Source organism: Sinohyriopsis cumingii, unplaced genomic scaffold, assembly GCF_028554795.1.
Source record: "Sinohyriopsis cumingii isolate HCF-2022 unplaced genomic scaffold, ASM2855479v2 utg002136l, whole genome shotgun sequence".
NCBI lineage: Eukaryota > Metazoa > Mollusca > Bivalvia > Unionida > Unionidae > Sinohyriopsis > Sinohyriopsis cumingii.
Window position 1 is genome coordinate 479634 of NW_028316138.1, and position 27820 is coordinate 507453.

The window sequence follows — 27820 nt, forward strand, 5'->3', positions numbered from 1 at the left end:
CACTTCTTCGTGATCAAGACCAGACAGTTTAACGCAGGAAGTGACGTACAAATGGAAAGGAGAAACTACCACAGGAAAGGGTTTGTAAGTGTTTCTGGTATAATTTGTTTGGATATGCATTATAATAATATATGCTTCCCGCCTTCCTTCTCTGAGCAGACCTAAGGATAGTAATTTACGAGTGACGCAGAAACATTTCATATTGTCGTATCATTCAATACAATGTTTCCATATTATTTGTGAAATCTGTACTCATATACACCATAGTAAGTCGATTTCCGATGTGTGATGAGACTTCGTATGACACATCTGTTTTGTTGCACGTCGTCAAACACCACCTTTCGTAAAGCAAATCACTTCAAAACGGTGTAATATGTTGTTAACAACACAGGAAACAATAATTTCGGTGTTGATCTTTGTAATACGATAGTTAACATAATCGACATATACATGCAAGTAGAGGTGAACCAAGGCTGCGAGATTGCTTATCATTTTCCGATTTAAGTTTTAATAAGCTCGTGTATCAAGTCTTTGTATTGTCACTTTCATTTCTCGTTCGTTCTAGGAGCTTCACATATTCCATCTATAACAGTGCAACATTTTTGTAGAGATACATTCGCAGCATATTCTGTTGTAGTCAGCGTATCACGTAACCATTACGTTTTAACGTGTAAGCTAGACTTGAAATAAATTGTTGATTGCGAGGGATGGGATCTGTTCTGTTTGGGGTATGAATTGAATTGTAATTTGAGTCCGTTTGAACGGTAAGGTCATGAAGCGTTAAATGACAAGAGATAAGGCAAGCCAAAGCATATTTTAGGAGAGATTGGATCCTTTGTAACAGGTGTCGTAAAACGATATTTTCCAGAAGTTATTTTTAAAGGCTGTCTAGAGAGAAGGATTATGACTTCGATGGGAGTGATACTTTTTTGGAGGTTAGAGAATGTAATCTTGATTGGCTAAGCTTGACGAGTGTGTGTGTGTGTGTGTGTGTGTGACAGACGAAATTCAGGCTCGGAAAGGCACCAATGTATTGTCTCGGTTACATACAAGATATGTTCATTGATGTAAGTTTGTAATTATTTGTTGACTTTACTCGTTTTAAATTCATTTTGTTGACTTTACTCGTTTTAAATTCATACTTCAATATTTCCTTGTGTTCAGAAATGTGTCGTAATTTCGTATTATTCATGTGTTGTAAGAATGTTAGACAATATTTCCTTTGGTATGAATGAGTTCGGATTTAATTGTATTTTATGTAATAAAAATCACGTATCATAAATATTTCATGCATTTCTCCTGATACGAATCGTGAAAAGTAAAATATATGTATTACAATGATTTTTATTAGGTATATCTGGAAATCTATGTCAATAAATCGCTAAGTAGCATAGTAACAAGAAGTAGAGTCTATTAATTGGTTCTGTAATTATATTGTGAATTCTTTTCAACCGAGAATCAACGGTGTTAACATTAGAAGCGTGTATCAACAGGCATAGTTCAGTTGGTAATTTATATTCAGAGCAAGGAAGTAATAGTTATCTGCGAGGTCTAGCTATGTCATGATTTTCAGTTAGGAATGTGAGTGTCAGCTGGAATAGGAATTAATTTATGGTAATAGGGTGGTGAGTGTGTATTAGATGGCGAACCTACCATAATAGCTTAGTTATGTTGACTGGGAATAGTATTGACACCAGGAGAAGGAAACAAATGACACGTGCTTAAGTTGGGTGCTTTAGTTTGTTGTTTTATTTTAAGGAAAATAAGCTACATAGTGTATTGCACAGTGGGAAAAGATAGCAATCGACAGCAAGGACGGTTGGTGACACCATGAGGAGAGAGAGAGAGAGAGATGTCGACCGATCACCTACAGTGATATGGAAAAGACCGGAAGCACCAGGTGATGTAGACACACCACCATTTTGAGTTGGATCAGTCACTCGATTATATGATATACTTTGTTAGATCAATATAACAGAACGGATAATTGACTTTAACATACAGATTGTTCTATTTATTTCCGAAAGAAAGTGAATAATTCCATGTCATGTTCAATTTCATTTTGTTCATGTTATTGATTAAAATGTTATATTTTAAATACGGGGTCTCGTGTTATTATATTCGTTATCCCTGTTCAGATCTATGTTTTTCCATACTTTACTTTCATATTTTATTATTGATTGTTCTACCTAGGCTATAACACCGTGGGTGATCATCTCCCAAACAACGATAACCAAACCCACAAGGAGTTGGTGATCACGTCGCCATCACCACCTCCTGACACGGTGCTTTTCTTTTCTGGTAGAAATGAACACACAGTTCTATCACAAACACAAAAGAAGAAAATGAAATCCCAATAACGGCTAGATAAAAACATCCTTGAACATCAACCGTTCGAATAGGTCTTGCAAACGTCGAACGTTCTTCTGGACAAATGCTTGATTTAGGCCACCATCTCCGTTTCCAAAACTCAAGAAAGCCCGTCTCATGCATGGACAGGATCCTAAAAAGATGGTTGGGAAAAAAAACCTAATTACATTATCATTACTTGTGTAAAAGTTTGGTCAGAAATAAAAAGATTTAGACAAACTATTCTTAAAATCCCCAGGCTGGGGTAGGCACTCGTGGTAAAATGGTAAAGGATACGTTAATTGTTTTGGATGTCTGTCCCTTTCAGAATAGGATTTGGCATCTTTGACAGACATAAGCTTTGGCTTTGAATGCTTGGTGCCATTAAGATGTAAATGATGTTGGCAGGGACACATGTAAGTACGAATTAATGTTGCGTGATCGCTTTGTTTTGTCCTTTTGATTTATGGATTCAATTTTCCCGTTTAAAAGACGTCATACTAATATTTGACTGTCTATACGATTTATAAGAGTCCCACCACCCCAACTGCCCAAGTCATACTTACAGCCTCCTCTCAGGGAATATAATTACAACTGAAGACAGTGACATACGAGGACTCAAAGAGAGAGAGAGAGAGGGTATAGAATGTGTTTAGACGCAGCTTGGAAATGGAAACTCGTAATTAGACTAACACAAATATAAATGCGGTATTCATAAAGTTAAAAAGCATAAACGTACGACAGCTCTATCATTGGGAAACATGTCCAGGTCGAGACTATACTATGACACGGTAAGACAATTTATATTTTTTGCAGCAATGGACAATAGTACTTCGATGTTGGTAAGTCAGTATACCTCTACATTTATTGGTTAATGTGGCAATATTCCTAGATGTTTCACAGCTAGTTCTCTTTTATACTTGCATCTGATAGTAAACAGCAATTTTGACTATCTATCTATCTGTCTATCTATCTATCTATCTGTCTATCTATCTATCTATCTATCTAGCTATCTATTGCATATGAGATCAGGAAATTAGTTTTTCTCTTAGAAAAGAAAACATCATCGACCTCATGTTGGTCAAGTTATTTGCTACCGTTGAAGTAAATAGACCTAACCTTGTTTAAGAATTTGGTGGAAAATGGCATTGGAAATGACTTGGGTCCTACGTGTTTCGTTCTGTCATACGTCTTTACGTCTGCATATAAGGAAACAGAAGTAAACTATTCTTGATTCCTAACTGAACAGCATTGTTTGTGGAATCAATTTTAGTTGTGCTCAGCTACAATTTGAGAGGATTTTTATATTGAATTATTCATCAGAATTACAAAGTGCTCATCGACTTTTGGACTAAAACCATATTTTGCAATTATTGTGAATTCATTTCAAAGACAATTTAGTTCACGTCCTTGTGAAATAGCAAGATTATTGGTACATCGGAACATTCAAGATCATTGTTGCATCGGCACATTTAAGACTGGAATTCATCAACTTATGGAAAAACAAATCGGATTCAGATACTGATTGAAATTTCATCATTTTTCTAGTTTTCTTGGTCTATTTATTTCATGCCTATAACGTTTGAAATCTCATTTGAATTCTAATGCACATAAGATCAAATCATGTAAATACATGTTTGTATTATATTCGTGCAAGGAGTACAATGTGCTAGCTTTGATGTCATTCGAAGTTTTCTTTTAATGGGAAATATTAAACGAATTCATAATTTTTATTTTTTTAATTTTTTTAATTCAATGTCACTTCTAAAATCTGTTTGCTCGGAAAATGTACATAATTGCAGGTGGCTGTTCGATGTGTTAAGGAATCGTAGTTGCAATTGAATCTTAGGCATAACCACCATTTATTGCTTTAGGGTTGGGGTATTTATCTTTTGGATATAAGCTGATCTAACGATTCTAAATAAACTTCTTGTTTCGATAAATAAATTATGATGGAATTGAACAAGGCAAATTACACTCAGTAGGTTGGATAAAAAACTACCCAAATGAAGCTCAATGAAATAAATGTATGAATACGTTAGCAATAGAATTTACGAAACATCCATTGAGAGTCAAGTGCGACTTGAGCGATCATGGTATATAAAACATTAAACCAATGTATTGATTACGCCCATTTAAGTTGATTATATATAATCGTATGTTGCCAATTATTTTTATTCACTGATGATGGACCTATCATATAATGAAACAATTTCACAATATATGATATTATTGGCATTTCTGATTTTGTACTGATGTTTGATTTTCACATTCTTATATGCACTAAAACGTAATACATGATTACATACATCAAGACAAACAAACGAATTCTTCTCAAACATTGTTTTTCCTTTTTTCCTTCTCTTTATCTTCATCCCTCTTTTGTTTGTGTGTGTGTTTGTGTGCATTGAAAGAGAAAATGAATGAATGAATGAATGAATGAAAAAATGAATGAATGAATAAATGACTCCTTACTGAATCGCTAATTTATCAATTGTGAGAGAACAAATGTCACTACTACTACAACTACTACTACTACTACTATTAGATTGTAGCTAGTTTTTGTACAGCTGAAACCGGTGTCAGGAACAAATCTTTTCTATATGAATTCCAACTGCAACAGGAAAGTTATAAAAAAGAGGTAATTTGTGAATATATGTCTTAAATGTATGCTTTTTTAATGGAATATACACGGAGTCTATTAACTTTCCTATTTTAATTCGACAGAGAGAAAAAAGATTCAATATTTACAGTTTCTAACCAAACGTGCTTGACGCGAGCTAGATGTTGACAAAAATCAATGATCTGAAGGAAACAAACTCATACTGACTGACTCTCTCAAGGCTCACGACCAAAATCTTAGATTGTTTTACTCCTGATTTATGTTTTTCTATTCATCAGGCCATCGTTTGACTTTTCTGAGTTGCGTCAAACTGTAGTTACGGGCTACGAAACGTACGAATTTCGCAAATTTTGCCTGCCAGGACAAAATTACGCTCTTGTGAGTACCTCTTACCCAACGAACCTATTTTACTGAGAGATACGGTATATGCGACTCAACGATACATTTCTTCATTAATCCGAGAACAGTAGTAGGTACAAAAGTAAGTTCCAACTTACCATTAACCTGATTCAACTATATGAATTCTGTTCCATAGAAAAACTATCTTAAGTTCATAAAAATGGAATGCAAGCAACTCTCATTTTCAAAATATCCCTACTATGCGGCACATAGGTAATTTTGTCACTCGGTATGATTTTTTTACTTTCAGATCATTGCTTTATTTCAACATCAAGCTCGCGTCGAGCAACTATGTTTGTGGCACGCTGGAAACCATCTCGAAATGGTATCAAAATAATAAGAAACGGTACGCTGAGGTACGAAAGGAACAGTGACAAAGGGAAGACTGATCGCCGGCTAGAACAGTACGAAACATGAACAGTACGGTATGCGACCTAAAGGATCAAGAACGGCAGGGAAAGGAATCGGTGTGCACAAATGGTTGCAAAAAATGGTGCAATGACTATATTACCCGAGACATAATTAAAGTGGTACTCATGTGAAAATAAGAATCACTGTAGAACAATAACAATATCAAATACGTACTTATCTGACATAATATTGGTATGGGGAGAGTTCTTCGGTAGGCCGATTGCGAATTTCAAGGGAAGGAACTCTTCCTTTATTTTCATCATGGAACATTCCTGTGCTATAACAATCTCGATAATAGATTTGTCCGCTATAAATGCGTAGCCTCCAGACCGGACTTTCTCAACATGGGAATCTATGCTGGTGGACAAAACTGAAGGGTCTGATCTGTTGAACTCATTTATGCCTTTACCAATGTCACTGAATTCTTTTGTCGCTGACGTCTAAAATATATACTTCAATCACAATATAAACAAATATACAGAAAACGACTTTAGAGACACAAAATACTTGCAAGCCGTTGGAACACTGATGTTAACCAATGCTGTTATTGATAACCTAAATAATCAAAACTAAATGTCGATCCACAAAAGCTTACACGAGGTCAAGACTGATAGATTATCGTCAAATTGTTCATCGTATATATATATATATATATATATATATATATATATATATATATATATATATATATATATATATATATATTAGCATCTTTTTATGGTGATATGTAAAGTTAGTAGAGATGGAGTATGAACTCTGGTGCATGCAAGCAAGGCGACGGGTGCTTTTTACCCGCAAACCTGGCTTCTAATCTCTGTATAGTACGAATGAAACATTCTCTAACTTGTATAATATAATAATTTATATTATGTATGAATTTTGCTTAGTATTATCAAACATTCTCCTATAGAATCCAGGAATAACTCTTTATGTGGACGTGTGTGTGTTTGTATGAGCGGGTTCATTGGAAAACGTGACTTAAGAAAGCGGTAAAATGGGGTTGACCTTATCTGTCGAAATAAATTACATTTTTATCATTTTGTTTTCTGTTTGACCCGATCTGAAAACAGTGCAAGTACGATTCAGCAATGGATGACATCGGGTTTGTCGTTTTTGTCAAGTAAGCAAGGGGGAAAAAAAGCTTTAGAGATACGCGAACTGAGTCTGGTCAAATTCTTTATCGAAGATTAATTTCAATGCCTGAAATGTAAGGCAATTTCTATTTATTTGTTCTAGCTCAAAAGGTACTAGTTTGTGTTAGTGCGTGTTCAACTTTTGTAGGCACACGCAATCAAGCGTCGCATGACGTGATGGGAAATAATGTATTTTCACATGTGAACAATTAAGGATATATTTTTTTCATGAGAAAATATAAGGATATATATTTTCAACATGTGAAAATATAAAGATGAATAGGAATGAAAAAATATTCAACGTATTGCGCCAATATGTCGCCATATTACACACTTAAGTATAAATAAATATATTTTCCTTTGAACGGAGTTAAGACTGACTACAAGCAACTGTGTATTGAATGACTCAATGAACTTTTCACCTCTCTGCCCAGTGTGTCCGCTACCAAATTTATTTCTATGCATTTAGTAGCTACTCACAATCCCCTCAAAGATTTGATTATTTTCTCTTCATTTTTTTTTGAGCTTCTATTTGTATTTATATTGATTAAAGAAATATAAGAAACTTATGATTTGAACAACAATGATGTTTAAATGATCAAAGTAGGGCAATACTGACACAGTATTAGCTTTTTGAATATATATATATATATATATATATATATATATATATATATATATATATATATATATATATATATATATATATATGTGTGTGTATATTTGAACTTCAGCGTTCACATTAAATTTGGCTTTTTTATAATTGATGAATAACTTACCTGTATGTAAAATTCGAAATACGTTCCACCTAGAGTGCCCCATTTCCATTCATCCTTCAGTTGTACCAGTTCCTTGATCGTGTTAAATGGTAGTGGTTGGTTAATCGTAACAGTGAGAAAAGCTATCAAGTTTCCGCAGTAAATTCCCACAACCACTAGAGAAAACATACCCCAGAAACTGATCATGGTCCTTCCCGTTAATGAATCAGGAAGGTGAACTCCTCCTGAAAATTATAAATCAGTTTCAATTTTAAAACCAGTTTTACCCAAAGACGCATTAGTGATATTTTAATGTCACAAACCTCTCCAACTCTCAACCCGTCTCGTTCTGCTGCCTATGATGTTATTTGGTGCCACACGATTTCCTCAATTTTATTAAACATTTTAATTGTATTTTGGGAAATTTGGCAAGGGTTTCATGCCTTTATATATTTCTCCCAGGTTACGTTTTCAGGGTATTATTACCTTTGTTGTAAATGCACAACAAATTTAAAAGAAAAAGATGTTATGTAAAAATAACATTGAAAATGCAAACACGTGAATGTAGAAGGCTTTGAGATATACAGTTGTACACCATGGAATATACCATTCATTTATTTTTAGATGTCTGAATGAAACAAGCTTTAATGGCTCATATAATTTAGGTTATATATATTCGTTAGAAAGAGTTGTTTACTAAATAGGACAAATTGTACCGTTTATTTTATCGCGAGCATCTGAAAAGTAGCTAAGTTCAACACAATTGCATCCGTAGGTTCTGTATAATGTGAGTAATGGCAAGAATGTGTATTCCCAACTTTGCAATGAAATCGAAGGAACATTATACATTTTAAATGTATCAACATACAATATTAATTCCTTGATATTGTTCCAATTTCTTTTAATTAGAATTTTCAGAATAATTTCGCATCTACATCGTCGCTCGAGAAATGATCACTAGAAGCTTTAACAACTCTTTAGGAAGACAATTAATTTACATTTATGCTTTTGACACATTTCGTTGGTAACAGTATTCATAATGTTTTGCGAATAAGTTTTAATCTTCATTTCCTTGGGATGGTTCTAACACTACTGTAGGTATTTAAGCTGCTTTTAACACATTATCGGCAAGTTAATGTAAAGATTAAATGGAAGCTAAGTGCTGTGCACAAAGACATCTGAATCACGCCTGTCTATGTTGATAGCTAACCGGCGACCCTTGGATTACGCGCATGACGCTCCAACAAGTGAACTACCGCGATTCCCTTGTTGGCTCTAAATTTTAGCAAACCCATGACATCTTAACATGGGCTTCCAGGTGAGTTATCGCCTGTTCGCAACACACGGCAGACACTCTCTACGTTCGTTTATCATCAATGACTGCCGGTGCAGAGGTTTCCTCCATAAAAAAAACAAAACAAATACATTCTCAAGAAATCAATGTAACAATCCCCAAAATATAAATGAAAATGCCCGTTTTATCCATCATGTTTGAAAATTAAACTTGAATACTATCAGCTCATTCTAGAAGCGCGAAGGATAACAATGACGAGACGATTTTGCACGCCCTTCCACTGATTGAAGTTATACAGATTTATGCCTATTTATCTGAAATGGAAACAAATCCACAAAGGGCGTCACGGGTGAAAAAGGAGCGTAGCGTACTGTCTCCTGTTGCTTGCGACGGTGGAGTTTCCGCGGATCCATTTACTTTGGAATACTCAAGATATTTTGAAAAATGTTTAATATTATAAGAACGTATATGACGAAACCTCGCTTTCCACGAACGTACTTATTTAATAGCTTCAATGAAAACGTATTCGTTGATACAGTCAGAAACTATTATGACAAAAGTAAATATGGATGCCATGGAGATAAAAGTAAATAAAGGAACATTTAGATATCACAAACCTTTTAAACTGAACATAGATTATGACGTTTTCATAACAAAGAGAACATTTGATTGAAGAAGAAGGAAGAAGAAACTGTCATGGAAATAAGAAGAATCCCGATTACATGCATTATATTGTTAAATCAATGGCATGTTAAGTCTAACATGTGTGTTTATATATATATATATATATATATATATATATATATATATATATATATATATATATATATATATATATATATATGTGTGTGTGTGTGTGTGTGTGTGTGTGTGTGTGTGTTTTTATATATATATATATATATATATATATATATATGTGTGTGTGTGTGTGTGTGTGTGTGTGTGTGTATGTGTGTGTGTGTGTGTGTGAAAGGAGCTTAAAATTATGTTTTGACTGACCCAGAGATTGAGGAAAATAGTTCATTGTATATGGTGTTTGAGTTGTTTTTATATTTCCACTGTGTGAAGTACTGATGCTACGTTACAGAAAGCTAATAAGAAGAAACCATTCAGTTGTGAGGATGACATGCAATTTTGAAGTTGTGATGCAAATGTGTAGTTCTGATATTTGTGGTCATTCATTGATTAATTAGAGGAAAACTATGTATAGTCTTGGCGTGTTAGAAGTTCCAGTAGATGTATACTTGTACCTTTTTGAAAATATCATCCTACATATCAAATCTATCACTTTGTACTGCTTTAGACCTACCTTGAGAGATTAGCGCCCCATACATGTACCACAATGCAGCAGAGAATGAATTGAGTCCACGTTTAACCTCCCTTGCTTGACGATAGTCTGGATGGCTGTAATACGGGTTGTACTTCTCCATGAGAAAAAACACAAATGTTGCAACAATAAGTGCCACACAAACTGAGACAAGAACTTGCCATTGCAAAGGTTTTATAAGTGTCATCCATTTGTTTTCGCCTGGATCTGGCTTCTTCAAGAGGACTGTTGTGTAATCGTAGTAAAAGGGATAAGTGAAGTCCATTACTTCTTTCCTTTCTGATTGAATTGACAGCGCAGCCACTACTATGTCAACCTCCTATATTGATAATATAGATTGTTCAAAGGTTCCATTGTGTGGCATGCATACATACATACATACATACATACATACTTTATTATTTTCTTTATATTTATGCCCAGTAGCGATATATGCTCTCTCGCTCCTTACTGTTGTAATCTGCTCATTAATTTGCTTCCTTTTCGTCTCTGTTGAAGCTAACAATATACCGCAGCCGTGCGTGCGATGTTTAAATGCATAATATTAGGCGTGTTCGTTATAAATGAAATAATCATACAAGTTTGTAGCCGCACCGGCTTGGGTAATCTACAAATGTCTTAACTTGATTCGGTTTTTTTGTACATTAAAATGCATGAAAGGGAAGGACATCTACCGAAGATAAGTTCCGCAAGTTACCTTTGATGTTCAGCGCATCTGCCAATTCACCTTTCAAGATAACAAACCCTAGTCCGATCTCTCGACTTTTGGTTTATAACATTATCTCATATCCATGTAATGTTACATGTTTCATCTGTATTCGAAACGATCATCAATCAAGATCCCATGTCACACTCAGAATGGAACCAGTAGGTGTGCTGAGTAACATGCGCATTCATGTTTTATGTAACATGCTCATTCCAAGCTCTACAACTGAAACGTTTTGGAAAGGGAAAAAGACCAGATAATGCAGTAAAACAGTATCAGCACTTATGTTTTTTCTTCCGAATCTCATATGGTATATGGATACGTCGAAACCGTTAGAACATAACAAAGCAAGTTCATACCCTATTTTGAGATATATCAAACGAGTTACTTCCTCTGATGCAGCATAACACACCAATGATGTTTTAGTTTATTTCAAATATTTCGTCTTTTACGCATTCTTACTATTCTTTTCTTTAGTGTAAAAAAAGGAAACACCAACATTATGTTTATCAGGGTGCATTACACGGAAATACAGTCGGAACAACCGTGTCATACACCAGATAAATACACATAATATTAAACTGGTATATATTACAGAAAACGTTATATGTGTCTTGTGTTATGTTAATCTATAGTATGTTTTTCATTTTCATAATAATCATTTTGTAAGGGCTGTTTTTTTTAATTAAATTTTTAAATGCTAAATTCCTATCCCGTAGTTTGTACTATGAGTCATGTATAATGCTTAGTTCGATGCTTCATTCATAAGTTTCAAGGTTAAGCCTTATTGAATATCACGTGATCCACAAGGTCATTAGTACTGCTAAGTCTCTGGTATTAAAATTTACATATTTGTAAAATATATCGTGAGACCAACAATCCTTCAGCATGACATGTAATGGATGGAACTTTATTGCAATCCTACCCAGGAGAGTTTAGAGTTATTAAAGAAAGTACGAGCCACTTGCGTTTGCCAAGGATTATGATCTTTAATGAAGCATGAGATCAGTATAGTTTGACCGATTATTTGGTAAACAAATTACAAAAACAAACGCTATGACAAAATGGCAACCACCAGCAACTTAAGGCAATCATGTTCAGAATAAATTTAGTATTGTTCGTTGAATGGATAAAATCTCTCTCTCTCTCTCTCTCACACACACACAAAAATACACACACACACATACAAGCACATGCACACACAAAAATTAAATTGTACTGTGACATTTGTCTGTAGAAAACAGTAGCTGATTTATGTTGAATGAAATAACAAAAATAGTTATTATACTCCCGAATGCCATATTTAAATGCAATGACATTAACCTGTCTTTCCAGTTGTCCAACCAATCCATTCCATCTTCCATCTGAACTTTTCATTCCAAATTTACCATCTGGTGGTCCAACCAACTCATACCTTTAATTAAAGAAAAGATAATAAAAATACAGGATATTCTGATTTTCAAAACTACCATTATATCATACAATTTATAACGTGAATTGGCGAGCCCAGTCAACTGGAAGTGTTATAGTGCACTGATACATTAAGAATGCAAACAAATGAAAACGAAACAAACATACGTGATACTTGCTGACAAACGTAGTGCAATAGTCTCAGTACATTTATATTGTTCCTTTTGTTAACCGACCACGAACATGCTGGTCAATGGTTATAACCCACCAAAACTTAAACGTTCTAATATTTGTCGAAATTGTGTGATATCTTGTAGATTTCACTTTCTTATTCTTGGGAATAAAACTTGTATTGGTGGTCTGGGACGACAAGAGAGGGAGCAACCAGTTACATATCCCCTAGGCCCGGATCGAACAACAGCTTTTAATTTTATAAAATAAATATTTTGTTTGAACAAGAACTAGGAGAGGTCCGTGTGTTTCGTATACCAAGGAGAGGAGGGCTGTATATTTGCTTTCCATTCTATAATATTTGAAAACGAATAAACTGAGTATTTGCACGTTGAATGGATGTAATCTGCACACCTATCCACCTACCAATACACATACACACATTATTAAAAGTCATTAAGGTGCATGCTCCAAGTAAATAATGCGGAAAATAATTTCTTCATTATCTAAGAATCATCCACTTGTTTGTTTTATAGAGAAAAATTGAATGTCTACATATTGACAAATATAGATCACCTTTACATATACAGACCACTACTTACATACAGCTCCACTTGCATATTTACACCTCCACTTACATATATAAAACCTTCACTTACATATATACACCTCCACGTACATATAAACACGTCCAATTGCATATTTACACCTCCACTTACATATATACACCTCCACATACATATATACACATACACTTACATATATACACATCCACGAACATACATACACCACAACTTATATACATACACACATACACCTCCACTTACATACCTCCACTTAAATACATACACCTCCACTTAAATATATACTTTTCACTAACATATATACACCTCCAATTACATACCTCCACTTAAATACATACACCTCCACTTAAATATATACTTTTCACTAACATATATACACCTCCAATTACATATATACACCTCCATTTACATACATACACCTCCTCTTACAAATATACAAGTCTACTTACATATATACACCTCCACTTACATGAATACACCTGCACTTACATGCATACACCTCCACTTGCATACATACACCTCCACTTAACATATATACACACCTCTACCTGCATACATACTCCTCCACATACATAAATACACCTCCAGTTACAGAGATTACAATATTTAAAGTTGAAAATTCAAAGAACTATAATGCGACAATAACAGTAGTAAAAATAACTTCGTTGAAAATACTCTTTAACATTAATTAAAGTACCAGCATATTCTCATTTTTTAACACTAAATTTAACCTACATATCTGATTGCCCACATAATTGGCAGTATTTTCAACACACATATTGTTTACACAGCCATGAAACTCGTGTTAATATATTGCTAAATGCACGCTGCGTTACGATGACCAAATATCCGCAACAGAATCTGTGTATATTACAGCAATGAGAATGGCATGTTTTAAAAGCAATACTTACGTGAAATTAAGTATGTTGGCTAATTCGTTCAAGAGATCAATACACAATCCATCATAAACAATTTTGCCGTTGGGGTCAGTCGTCTTAAATACAAAAGGATATTGCTAAAAGAGAAGAATAAATGAACTATTTTACTGTGTTGAGTCGAAATAATTAATATTTTTACTTCGGGTTCTCGAGTCTGATTCAACTTTGAATGCATGTGCGATCAATTTATTTCATTCGTAGTCTCTATACAAGTCACGGTATTGTGAAAAACAAATAAAATTTGAGTGTGCGCACTTGGAAATGTTTGATTTAATCAAGATACAAAGGGTTCCAAAGTTATGGAAATGGATAACAGAAGCTATTCCTTACTCCCAACATAATTTTCTAACTTAATGTATACAACATAATTTTCTAACTTAATGTATACAAATTTGGCTTTGTTCATAAAACGAAACACCCTGATGGCTGCTCACAGGAGTATATTTGATTACGGCGAGGAATCAAATCAAATAGTCTCAAGGTCACATTTTCTAAAGACGCACATCTTGTAAAATAAAACTGGAAATCGACAATCTTTCATGCTAGACTCAGTTACATCTAACGTTAGTCTTGTGGTCACTTCTGTCAAGGAGGTCTCACTTCAAGAATATAGTAGTCAAATGTTCTTTCGACTGACATGTTAATAATATTTATAAGAGCAGAAAGGTCATTTACTCATAAAATAACACATTTTGCAACTCTGTTGGGGTTCCTTTTACAGACCGTTTTTAATATTGTTACGAAGAAGTTTTTTTAACTGACCAAGCGGTGTCAAACCCTAGCGCAATTCTGCTAGAAGTCATCAATTTCTCATAATTCCAAAGACTTCCATACATCTTCATTCGTAAATTAGAAAGCCTAATGTGTCCATTCTATAAATAATTTTACTCTAATCAATACAAGACAGCAGATCTCAACTTTCCAATTGTATATCTACCGCCGTAAAACTATAAAAATCCCCTAACACAGGGTACTATTGTTACTACGCTACCTTAGGCCAGTCCAATCACCACATTTGCCATCATGGTGACATAAACGGTACCTGTCGACGACGGAACAGTCCCTTCTTCATTATTACATTGTTTAATTTACCAGTCTCCAGTCATAAATACTGCACCTGGAGTCACACAACCAATGCACACCATTATATTTTAATAGGGACTATGGAACGACAGGGACACTCATGTGGCTCTGATCTGAAATCACGAAGCGTAAACCATGGTATCATGGAAACTCACTAACACTTCACACCGTGACGTTTGCTCCTAGTAACTGGCTAATTATTAAGGGCTAAGGAATATTTACGAAGGACCGAGCTCCATACAACAAGACAAGTACTCACAAAAAATGTAAGAATTCTTTAAAACTGGGCGATATAATCAAATTCGCATACTCCAGATTTATTCCAATATATTTCCCACATGTTCAACAACCTTCTTGCCCCTGTCCCTGCAAACAAAAGTTCTAAATTGTATGATATAGTCTCGCCCATTTGCGCAATACTTCGGTAATATCACAGGGCTGAAAGCTGTAAGATGTAAATACACTTTAAGGTCTCTTCATGGGATAGGTGTCTTCTTTATGACAAATATTAATGCGACACTGTATAAGAACGAACTCACTGACAGATTGTGTCTTAAAGATATTTGGTCTATAATAATCTCATTGACAATAGATTACATATCAAAGCTCATTACATACCTCAAGCGTAGACACAGTCAACTTTCTCTTGTTGAATTTGTACTTTATATTAGGAAAAATGTCTGAATATATGGTCACGTTTCCCTCAAAGTCTATGTAACCAACTGGACTGAACGCTCTGTACATTGGTTGAATCCATAATAAGGTCTCTATTTTAAAACTTGTGTAGTTAAATGGGTGATTCCGTGCTTCCGATTTCTAGAAAGATAAAAGATCGGTAAGATAACATGTATATAACGCAAATGTAATATTAAACTGTGCCAGTCGATGAAGCTTGCTACATATTGCTAACATAAATATCCTAACAAGTATTTGCTGTTTAGGCACTTTTCTAAGTTATAATTGGTGCATGATAGTAGATTGCAATGGGCTATAAATAAGTGTTGACCGGTTTTAAACTTAGTTTAATAATGAGCATCTTTACAAGTTTGGGGTAATTTTCCTTTGGATGATTAAGTCAGGTGGGTTCTGTTGCGATGTGATGATATATTGTAAAACATTCACGTGGGAAATATTGTGAAATAGATCGAGAAGAAAATATTGTGTGTATAAGATCAAAGGATTGCAGAATTAACCCATTCATATTTCCTACGCTATTGTTTCAACATCAGTCTCCATATATATTTAATATTGTGTTTAGAAATAATTTGAGATGATTCGTTTGTTTTAAATATTTATTGAAATTTCTAAGTTTTCATTGACATTGCACTCATTGTTATTCTGGACTTATTGTGAATTCATTCAAAAGAGAATTTTGGGCAATACCATTGTGATGCAACAAACGTTTGACATTTCAGAATATTCAAGGATATTAGCATATCAGCATATTAGAGACCTGGAATTCATTCAGAGCACTCTATTCTTTTAGACTTGTGATAACTTGATACAATTAGTTTGTATTTAAATTCAAATACTGTAAGTTCATATTAAATGTTCGTTTTATAATTAAGATAATTGAATAAATGTTTGTTACCGTTAGATACTTGTTGGTTTTGATTAGTTACTTAGTTTAAGACCATATAGTCATAAAATAAATTATTTCTAAATCTATTTCAGAGAAATTCAATATATTCCTAAGCCTAAATTTATTTTGCTTTGGTATTTCCTTAGTCCCTGGTATTTAAATGTTACATAATAGAGACATCTTTAGCCAAGCCAGCAAAATTTCACTTTGTCATCTAAAGCGGAACAATTTCTTTCTAATCTGACCCAAGAATGACAAGAGTCTTTAAAGAAATATGAGTTGATGGAGCTTGTCAGACATTATTTTATTTCAGAAGTAAAAGCATCTTTGGTAAAACAAGAAATAAGGAGCAATATAATTGTTCGGTCAAGCAAAATGGAAACCAAATGAGGCCTCGCTGGTGACGAGTGGTCAGTGAGCTATCAAAGTGTTGTTCTTAGTCATGCAGAGAGGAAATGCTTAATTTAGCCGTTGACACTCCCTTGGCTGGTTAAGGACTCAGTTAAACTTATCGGAAGATCTTGCATCATTTTTATTGGACGAAAATTAAGTGTTGTTTCTAAAAACATCTAGATCTTTTCACATTATTTGCAAACAGTAGAAAACTAAATGAGACGATATCTAAGACTCATCTGCAACATATTCCTGAATCTGACGAACGATTTGGAAAACTAATGGTATACTGTATGGGTCCTTTACCAAAACTAAGTCAGGCAACCAATACGTGTTGATCACTATGTGTGCATCCGCAAGATTTCCAGAGGTAATTTCTTTTATGCATGGTTAGACCAAAACCATAGTAACAGTTTAGACCACTTTCCTTTTCAAAAACTATTTAGTTTCCGAAATATGTCCAATCTGATCAAGGGTCGACTTTTATGTTGGAAATTTTCCAACAAGTTATGCACGAGTTAAGTAATCAACAATTTAAATGTGCCTATAACCCTGACTGTCAATGCGCTTTAAAAGACTACATCAGACTTTAAGGAAATTGATTCGATCATGTTCCTTGAAACAGATCTTATTGGGATGAGAGTGTTAAATTGCTGTTATTTGTTGTTATAAGATCAGTTCAAGAATCATTCGGTTTTAGTCCTTTTGAACTAGGTTCCATACGTACTGTTTATAGTTCATTAAAGTTATTAAAATCGAAACTTCTTTGAACCAAAGATTTGGAGGTTAACAGTCTTGTTTATGTCTCTCATTTCAAGCAAACGTTGCCAAAGGCTTGTGAAGTAGAAAGAACTAATATTCAATCTAATCAAACATGATGTTAAGGAATGATAGAACTACAAGCGAAAGGAGCTTTAAAGCTGGTGACTAAGTTTTTGCTCACTTTCCCATACCTCGAAGTCCTCTTCAGGTTAAGTAGTATGGTCCTTGTACAGTTAAGAGGAAATTATGTAACTTAAATTATACAATTAACCATCCTTGGAGGCAAGAATAGAAACGACTTTGCCAAATACATTTGTTAAAGGGTAATCTTAATAGAGATAGCACTCTTAATCGGTCAGTTATGTTTTGTACCTAACCCACATCGTGAGGATTTAATTCACAATATTGTACATTCTTCTAAAAATTTCCTTTTATAACTGAGGGAAAAAAATTAATTCTTATGTTTTAGACATCGTATTATTGTTGCTCTATATGTTACCTTGTTTCAGACAATAGATAAATTGGGGGCTTGTCCTGGGTTTGAATGGCGAAAAAATATGTTATACAACCCTTCAATTTATTACTGCATCATGAAATGTTTAAGATAAAAGGCCCTTCAAAAACCCTATTCCAAATTTTACACCGACTTTGTGACATACCGTCTATACACACGTACAAGTCAGATTCAATTGCAAACTGGGTCTATCCTGTTTCTGAAGAGCATTTGCGACTATATATCAATGTTTATTTTTGGGGGTTCAACGTATAAGTGAGTATGGGTGGTAATTATAAACACAAACCGCTTTCAGATAGTCTACAGCTTGCAATGTAAGACTGTTTCCATTAATGGCACCACCTGGTTTCTGCAAATCGTTCAGCATTTGAAACATTGCCTCCCTTATGTCCTGAAATATTATTATTAAATCTTGTTATCAAATACTCTTTTTAACCTGTATTGTTTTCGAAGCTTTTACATTTTTTGTCCTATTTACTGAGAATATATTTGCAGTCTATTTTCTTCTGGTAATATTTTCAGCCTGCTATCTTAGGGGATGAAAACAGTCTTGCAGAATTGAAAACTACGAACACAATGAGACATTTATTATCTGCCATTTAATAATGTACCAAGATTAGGTATATTAACTCAGGCCATATCAATGTTTTTTTCTTCTGCGACTAATGAGTTAATTTAGATTGTTATACTAAACATAAGGTTTGTACCTGTAACACATAATACCAGCACCACTTTGTTTCGCAGTTGATGTCATGTGGTGTCATTATGAGTGTTACAGGTAGAAAATGTAAGTCGTAGACTGTATACCAAGCTGTGTTTTACATATTCTTGCTTTCGAGTAGTTTAAATGGTCTCCAAAAAGATTTTCAAGAACAAATTTTTCCAAATCAAAGTAATGAAATCTAAGATTGTCTCGGATAACACAATTTAAACAGATAGACGCAACACTGACAGGCTAGAAACTGTGTGATCGTATTGCTATCTAAGGATAACATTTTAATAATAATAAGTGATTTTGTCTAGCTATGTATAATTGCATGCATGACCGTATGTATTGTAGTCCTGCCCACAATGTTTTGAAATAAGATGAGAAATCATTATTACAACATATGTGCTGCCCCTATGTCGCCAATCATTTAGTTTGCTGAATCGCCGACATTGCAAAATCTAAATATATGTCGTATATGATGGTGCAACTGAAGAACAAATTTCAAAAATACTCTCTTACAACAAATTAAATGTCATATAATTGTGTCCGAAACACAATAAGGTACTGCATGTGAAGAGTTGTTGTTTTTAATTCTGGAGTTCATGGATCAAAAGATTTTAAATTAAGTCTCAGTAACAATACGTTTTCTGCTTTACGAAAAATCTTTGACAATGTTATTGTCAACCACGTTAAAAGTACCTAAAAATACTTTGTTAACACTTCTTTATCAGTGAGTGTGGGTGGGTGGTGATTGTTTATTAACTGGAGTTTTACCATAACCACGTTAAAAGTACCTTCCCTAAAAAATACTTTTTTCACACTCATGGGTGTGGGTTAATGGTAATTGTTTATTAGCTGGCTTTTTACCATAACCCTTTAAATTAAATTGGTTTTCTTCCATTAAATATTTGATTGTAATTTGCATATTGCGGCGTAAATACCATAGGCATAAGAATATATTTATAAATCATTTCATTGCAGTTTTGTGCGGTTTTGACAAATGGATTCAGCATGTATCGCCATGTGATAAACTCTTGCTGAATCTAACAATTGTAATCATTGGAAACAAAATGCATATAAATCTTGAAATAATTTAGATATTATGTACACCACAATTCGCAAAAGAAATAAATTATTCAACACGTTTCAAAGATATCATTATGAATGATCACTTATGTTTGATCATCTGTCGACATAATATTAGTTGGGAACAAACACATTGCTTATTCGATCATATTTAGTTTTTACCTTATGAAAATAGGAATGGAATTTATGTAAAATAAAATACTTGAAATTGTCTCATATCTATAAAGGGATATTAGTTCCTCTTTACTTTATTTTAGTGTTAAATGGTGATATCATCCATATGCTAATAATTCAAAACATCACCATGTACATATCATTTTAAAGATGAAATATTATAACAGATAGAGTAAATAGAAACATAATGAATAAAGTGAATTTAAATTGTTGAAACTATTTTTAAGAACCTTGTCATGTTTCTCATGTAGTTCTGGAAAGGAAAATACGGCAACATTATTCAGATCTTCTGCGCAATGTTTCAGTCCTCTGGAAGCGTCCGTTGATATTCCATACGTCGCAATCAGCCACATAGAAATTTCCTTCAATACCGTGTTCTTTGCTTTGTTTTTCACATCATACTCTGCAGCCTTAAGAATTGATATAACAATGTATTTTAATTTTGAAAATACACAAATTGCTCACATTGCTGAATTCATATATTTTTTTCTCAAGACACGTATGAACTTTTAATCTCTTTGAAAACACAGTCCCGTAATTATATAATGACAACAACTTTATTTTCATAATATTAGTTAGCAGAAAGGCTTGATATTTTAGCTTACGTACACAAGACAAGGAGAAAAGAATTTAGAAATAAGAAATACTTTATTAAAATGTTATATGCACGTAATTAATCAATAATAATACCGCTGGTAAAGTGGTAGTTACATAATAGTGATTAGTTTTAACCTTTATTATATTACATATCTAAAGATTTGATACGAAATCCTATTTCTAAATCTTTTATGGAAGAAAGGTATCAAAATATAGACAAAAGTCTTATTACGTACCTGTCTCAATGTTCTCCTTGCACAACTAAGTCTGCAAAATACCAAAAAATTGAGGCGGTCTCCAGTGGTCAATGAAAGTACATATGCTTGCTGTAACCGTTCTTTGAGTTCCTCCATATCGATATTGTACATTATAACTAGTATTCCATTTGCTGACAATACGTCAGTCAGCATATCTGTCTCCTTCTCTGAAGGAAAAAAGTACCAGGCGATCATGCACAGTTTGCTAGATAGAATGGCATGGCTGTTTTAATTATGTAGAATGCATAAAATATGTAATTGTACACCTTGTTTGACTTCACGTTTTTCAGTTTATGCATTAGCATCATGTCCCACCCAATCACATTTTCGTGATACCAGTCCTAACATTAACCTCTGAATACTGAGCTCCAAGCGAGACATGCTAGAACCATTCTATACATTTGAACTGCCACCTCCTGTATCTGAGGTTCTAACCGCTTAGTCCAGCATTAAAGTTTAACACAGGGCTATATTCAATGCATTAAACACATGTGAGGTGTCAGATCTTTACATACGAACCTATTAATTATAGAGACAAGCAGGATGTGGATATTGTATTCTGTATATTCAGTTTATATTCGGTACGTAATTTTTGTACATATTTGTAGGATGGAAACCATTTTGATTTAGACGACATAACCTATTAACCCGCAAGGTGCATTGTTCATTGATGCATTTGTCCATCCCAATGTATCAGTAAATGACATCCAAACAGGTAGTGTATGTAAGCTAATGGTGTAGGTGTTGACGTTGCCGGTCCTGAAAGTTGCACTGACATTCAGATGCAGTAAAATATATAGTTAGGAAAGTCAGTTACCTGTGAAGTTTTCGTAGATGATGATGACATTTGTCCATCCCAATGTATCAATAAGTGACATCAGAACAGGTGGTGTATGTAAGCTAATGGTGTAGGTGTTGACGTTGCTGGTCCTAAAAGTTGCACTGACATTCAGATCTATAAAACAGAACGGATCATCTGCCACAAAGGTGGTGATATTGTCCTCGTTTTTGCAAACTTCCTCTTCCTCTAGTGGCCTCTGACAGCTAACGTTTACATTCTATTAGAAGTAGAAATGACTAGAATATCCAAAACATAAATAAATGACATCAGCAATGTTGGAGTAGAACTATCTACGTATTAGTCGGTAGAAGTTCACGCATCAACAAACCCCTTTCCTCAGCCCAAACAAGATCGCACAGCACCCCAGGCACAGATAAATCATGTAGAGTAAGAAGAAATCTTCCGATTTTACCTTACGGAACTTCACTGTTATTTGTGTGCTCAATACAGTGATGTGACAGTACAAGTTACATCATATTTTTGTGTATTATCGCCACTAATCAACATGTCTTCTATAGCAATGCTAGCACTTCCTGTTGTGGCATTAGAAGAAAACAATTTTCATGCAGCATACAGTGATATTCTGTAATTTCAAAGTAGAATTTTGGTACAACCATAATTAACATAAAGAACACGAACTGGCTGCATACTATTGAGCTTATTTTTAATGAATATTTGTTTATAAATCTGACCTCAGAGATTCATATTTTGAGTTACAACATCAAATTGAAAAGTTGCGCATATAACTTGGTGTCATCTTTTTGCACAAATTACAAGCCGATATAGCTACAAACGATAATGATACTGAATATTTCATCTTACAGCATTTGCAACTGACGCTTGATGTCAAACCTGGCTGCAAGAAGCAGATTGACATATAACGAACATACATAATTGGACAGCGTTATTTGCGGAACATACAGAAGATGAACTTTTACCTACTTAACAATTATGAAAAGATTTTGCTTTTTAATCTGATTTGTATATCTTGTCAGTGGTCAGGTATACACATGTGAAAAAATAATAGTATGTGTTCAATAGCTATCTTTCGTTTATAAATTACATTTGTTGCTCATATAACTTGGACACCAAATCCCAACTACGATGGCAAATGATCCATAAATATTCAAACAAATTTTAAAAGAACATTATATGCGATGTTGGAAAATCAGTAACTTCGTAAAAATGTGAGAAAAAAAAGTGAAAAGGCGCAAATATGTAGTTATGTCAAACGGTTCTGCATTTAACTAGAGATAACAGAGTGATAATTAATTTTCATGTCTTAGTTATGAGCGATATAGAAAACGATAGTCCAGAAGATATGGTTAAAACAGTATAGTATTTCCTGCATATGGACAACGTTTGCTGCAATAAGAACAAGTACAAAAGCCATTATTAAATCCTAACTTAAATACAGCTCTTATAAGGCAAACACAGTATGTTGATTAAGAAATGTTACCTGCCTTGTAATCACTATTTTCACAGATTCAATCAAGCCTACATAAATTTACAGTGAAAGAACACCCCTTCTTCAGAAACACCAATTCCAACATTAAAATTACTAAACCAATGAGCTAATTTATCTATGTTATCTTTGATTTAGACGAAATATCTGCTACCTGAATATACCGGATATAACAACTTCGGAATTCAGTGGACACGAACACTGTGCAAGTGCTTGTAATCAAATGGGAATATGTGCGTATGTTCTAATGATGTAACGCAGTTTCATGAGCTTCAGTCATGATGTTTAGAGAACTATTTGAGCGCCACCATAAAAGGTCCCCATACGCACATATGGATTTCGCATATATCGTTGCGGACACGAAATTCATTATATGGAAATTAAGACTCTAAGTTTCAAAATATGTACCTTTATTACGGACTGTATCTGTATAATAAAAAGGTTTGTGCATTTTTTATTATCTGTGGGCTATCATTTTCTTTATGGTATCTTTGTGTAATTATACAGGACAATAAATAGTACACGGTTTGGTGGAAACGACGAGTTATGTGCGTTACTAATATTTCTGGGTCTTAAAGTTGGTAAACTTTAAGAGCTATATTTGTCTGGCCTTTGCTTATATGTTATTTAGTCTTTAATAATTTCATAATTCTGCATTTTGTTGATATTAACGTTATTAAAATTACATAGAGCTACTTCAAGGAAGGAGATGATGATGTAAACAAATTGGCGGTATAAGATTAGCCTCAATTTTCGAATTATTTTGTTTTCATCAACGATTGCGAAAATTATCATAGTTGATCACGCATGCTGGATGTATTTACAATTACTACTGCATTTATATATCTACATTTGGCTGCTCTAAGATAAACTTTTATAATAAGTATTTCACTATAAAATCACTCAGTAGCAGAAGTACCCATGATCTCGGCCAATCTCATTAGGTTTCAGCCAATCACAACTGCTCTAAGTTCGACATGCAACATGTCTGGTTTAATTTGTATTATGGAATACTAATATAGTAACCACTGCTGGGAATTAGTAAATATCAGACACCATACATGGAAAGGGAAGAGGTGGGAATTAGTAACAATTTAATATACTTAGAAAATAGTACCAGCCTATTTCCTGGTGGTATGTCACTCCATCGGATGACCGATTTCTTCGTACTGGCTGTAATTTGTCCAATGACAGAGTTTGTGTTGTCATAATTGAGTAGTAGCATGGCATCAATGTCAGACTGGGTATCAAACTGTCGAACTGGTATTAAAATAAAAATAAAATGAAACAAAATAAAATTAACCTACCTACCTACCTAGTTACATACATACATACATACATACATACATACATACATACATACATACATACATACATACATACATACATGCATGCATGCATGCATGCATGCATGCATGCATACATACATACATACATACATACATACATACATACATACATACATGTATGCATACATATATTCACAACGGGTCTATATTATACCATTCCAGAGTGTATGCGTTCCATAATCTGAAGCGAAATTCGTTCCTATCACATTATCCTTTCCACACTTTTCTCCTTCACACTAGGCAAAAGCCCTTTATTCTACTTTAAAACTGTGCTCTCTGTTTCAGGAATGTGTTCTGGGATAAGATAAAAGCTTGCTAAAATTATCCTACCTGCTTTGAGAATTTCATAAGGTTCTTTCATGTCAACATAACGCCAGGTTATTTTTGTACTATATATATTGAATGAAAATGTTTCATTGGTGTTCTCCTGTCTTGGGTCACCGTTGGTTATCGCACCTGTACGAAAGATAGATGTTTTTGTAATTTGTTCTATATATACAGAGGTATTAGTAATGCTAATTATCTAATTAATAATTAAGAACATTGGTGTACAGAACAATATGATTCAGAACCTTTTTTTAAAAATTCCCTCAAATTTCAGAAGCACAGCCAGTAAGAAATGAAATTGGAATAATGCAGGAACAGTGAGAAGATATAATTAATAGTAATGAAAGAAAAGTCATGAAATCTGAAGGGTATACAATCGATAAATATGCAGATATGCATGCATTTTCTCTTTTAGATATAGTGAATCGTCTTTCAAGCCGGTATTGAAAAATCACGATTTCGATTAAACAAGATACATTTATTATTGCATGCTATTAATTTGATGTCCATTTCTGTATACGAGTTATGGATACTCAGTATTGTGACTGAAGTGTTCCGATGAAATAACTAAACCAGGTAAAAATTTTAGATTGAGGTCATTATTTTCTTCTTAAAATGAGAATTTAATATCATTCGAAAGATCGCTCTTGCCTTCGTTTACCAGCTTGTGCCTATTTCGATTGCTAGCCAGTTTAGGCATGAAAGACACAGTATTGTATGTGGTGTGACTGTACCATTTAGATTACAGAATTAGTATTTAAAAACCGTTATTAAATTATCATAAAATTTATTTTCACACAAGTTATGTTAAGCTTTCTTGATATGTGTTTCATTATTTTAGGAAAATATATTCTTGCTTCCTTTTTATTTTATTTTAAAGTTTACTATTCATGGCCAAATATAGTATGCATATATTGATACCAAGATGTAAGGGAACGGATATATTGGAATTAATTCTTAACACGTCGTATATCAATTTTTCTCACCCATGAGACGGACAAATTTAGCTTTTTTGCTAACCTTACTTTTCTTATCTCAGTTTGGTCGGCTCAGTCTGGTCATCTCAGTCATGGTGCCCACGTACTAGGAACTACTTTTAAAAAGAAGTCACCCGTAGTGTCTTCTCCTGTGCATGACTGAATTGTTATAAAATAAAACAACAACAAGAACAAGAGATGTGTAGTAAAAGGACATTCACTCATAAAGCAACTTAAGGTCTCTCCAACTTTGATAACACACCATGCAAAACATTTAGAGGGCCAGACACTCTCGAAGTTAAGCTATTTGATATAATGCTAACAACTACATACATCATGGTGAATTTTATCCTATCTGTAACTTCATAGACTTTCAGGTCAGCGTCATTAAATATTACGAAAGGTATCTAATTAGTTACAAATACTTCGTGTGGAACGAATTATGTACTTTTTGCTAGATTCATTGACACTGACCTGAAAATTGACAGAGCTTCAGATAGGATAAAATTTGCTATGCTGTGTGGTGCAAACCATAACCGAAAACCATGTTCTAGACAAACAGGCAATAAACCTTATTACCTACAAAACTCCTAAGGCTCTCAAGAGCATCTGCAAATCCAGCAACAGCCAGAAAAGAAGAATTTCAAGAAATATAGTGAATCAGAAATCTCCTCACCGTCGTTTCACATTTGATTACAACAATATACTTTATCGTACCGTTGCATACCATACGACTTTTTCCAAATTAGAACTGATGAAAGTTAAAAGTTATCCGTATATAGGATACTAATTACTTTTTCTTATTTTCATATGATAGCCGTCGATTAAATGTGACATTGTAGTAATAACAACATATGATTTTATGTTTCTATTTTCTTATGCGTAGAAATTGTGTACATAGAGTCGACTGGGTATGCCATTGACATCATTAACACAATCATATTAATGCTCCCTTAAAAAAAGCACGTGGCTCGAGAAGCTCAAGATTCAATACTTGCAACACGTATCAATTATAACTTTTTCTTGATTTTTTGTTTCTTTTCTATGAGAGGCATATATGGCAGGATTCTATTTAGATAATTAATCAGGTTTTCATAAAAGAGTACACAACCTGATGACCTTTATTTTGAAATTAAATATTGCAAATGCATCGTTTCATATCATGGTCATTGACAGTAAGGTGCGCAAAGTTAGAAAATTCAAGAAACCACGACATTTGTGCAACATAATTTTATACAAGTAAGTCAGATACTTGTAATGAAGTATGCCTTCAATTTACATAATCATGGAGATATTGTCCGTATGTGCCTATGGAAGTCCCACTTTTGGCAGTCTGTCATACGTATATAATCGTTGGTACCCTTATCTGCGTTTATGAAAATGAACTAGCATGCATGATGATGTACGGAGTGAAGAGCAGTAAAAGTATCCCTCATTTAACGGGCTATACAATTAATTCAAAATTGGCTAGGTCACAAAATTCCGAGATGAATGAACACCATAATGTATAATGACATACAAGACTGAAGGGCAACATTGCGGGTGGGCAAAGGAACCATTACCTTCGTCATCAGCATCAACATCATCAGTGACATGGGAAA

At 33.9% G+C, this 27820-nt stretch overlaps 2 protein-coding genes across 2 annotated transcripts; both read right to left on the minus strand.

Annotated features, from left to right (window-relative positions):
* Positions 1-1794: 1794 nt before the first annotated feature.
* LOC149771048 (glutamate receptor ionotropic, kainate 2-like) lies at positions 1795-10602 on the minus strand. The gene is made up of 4 exons (XM_089948889.1): positions 10277-10602; positions 7695-7918; positions 5957-6222; positions 1795-2503 (listed from the first exon to the last, which is right to left on the minus strand). The coding sequence occupies exons 1-4, from the start codon at positions 10557-10559 to the stop codon at positions 2257-2259; spliced, it is 1020 nt and encodes a 339-aa protein (XP_089805015.1). The 5' UTR covers positions 10560-10602; the 3' UTR covers positions 1795-2256.
* Positions 10603-11777: 1175 nt separating this feature from the next.
* On the minus strand, positions 11778-25276 carry LOC149771049 (glutamate receptor ionotropic, kainate glr-3-like). Its single transcript, XM_089948892.1, has 10 exons — positions 25246-25276; positions 24684-24826; positions 22078-22318; positions 21240-21427; positions 20637-20816; positions 18724-18828; positions 15805-16002; positions 14077-14180; positions 12324-12414; positions 11778-11831 (listed from the first exon to the last, which is right to left on the minus strand). The coding sequence occupies exons 1-10, from the start codon at positions 25274-25276 to the stop codon at positions 11778-11780; spliced, it is 1335 nt and encodes a 444-aa protein (XP_089805018.1).
* Positions 25277-27820: the final 2544 nt, after the last annotated feature.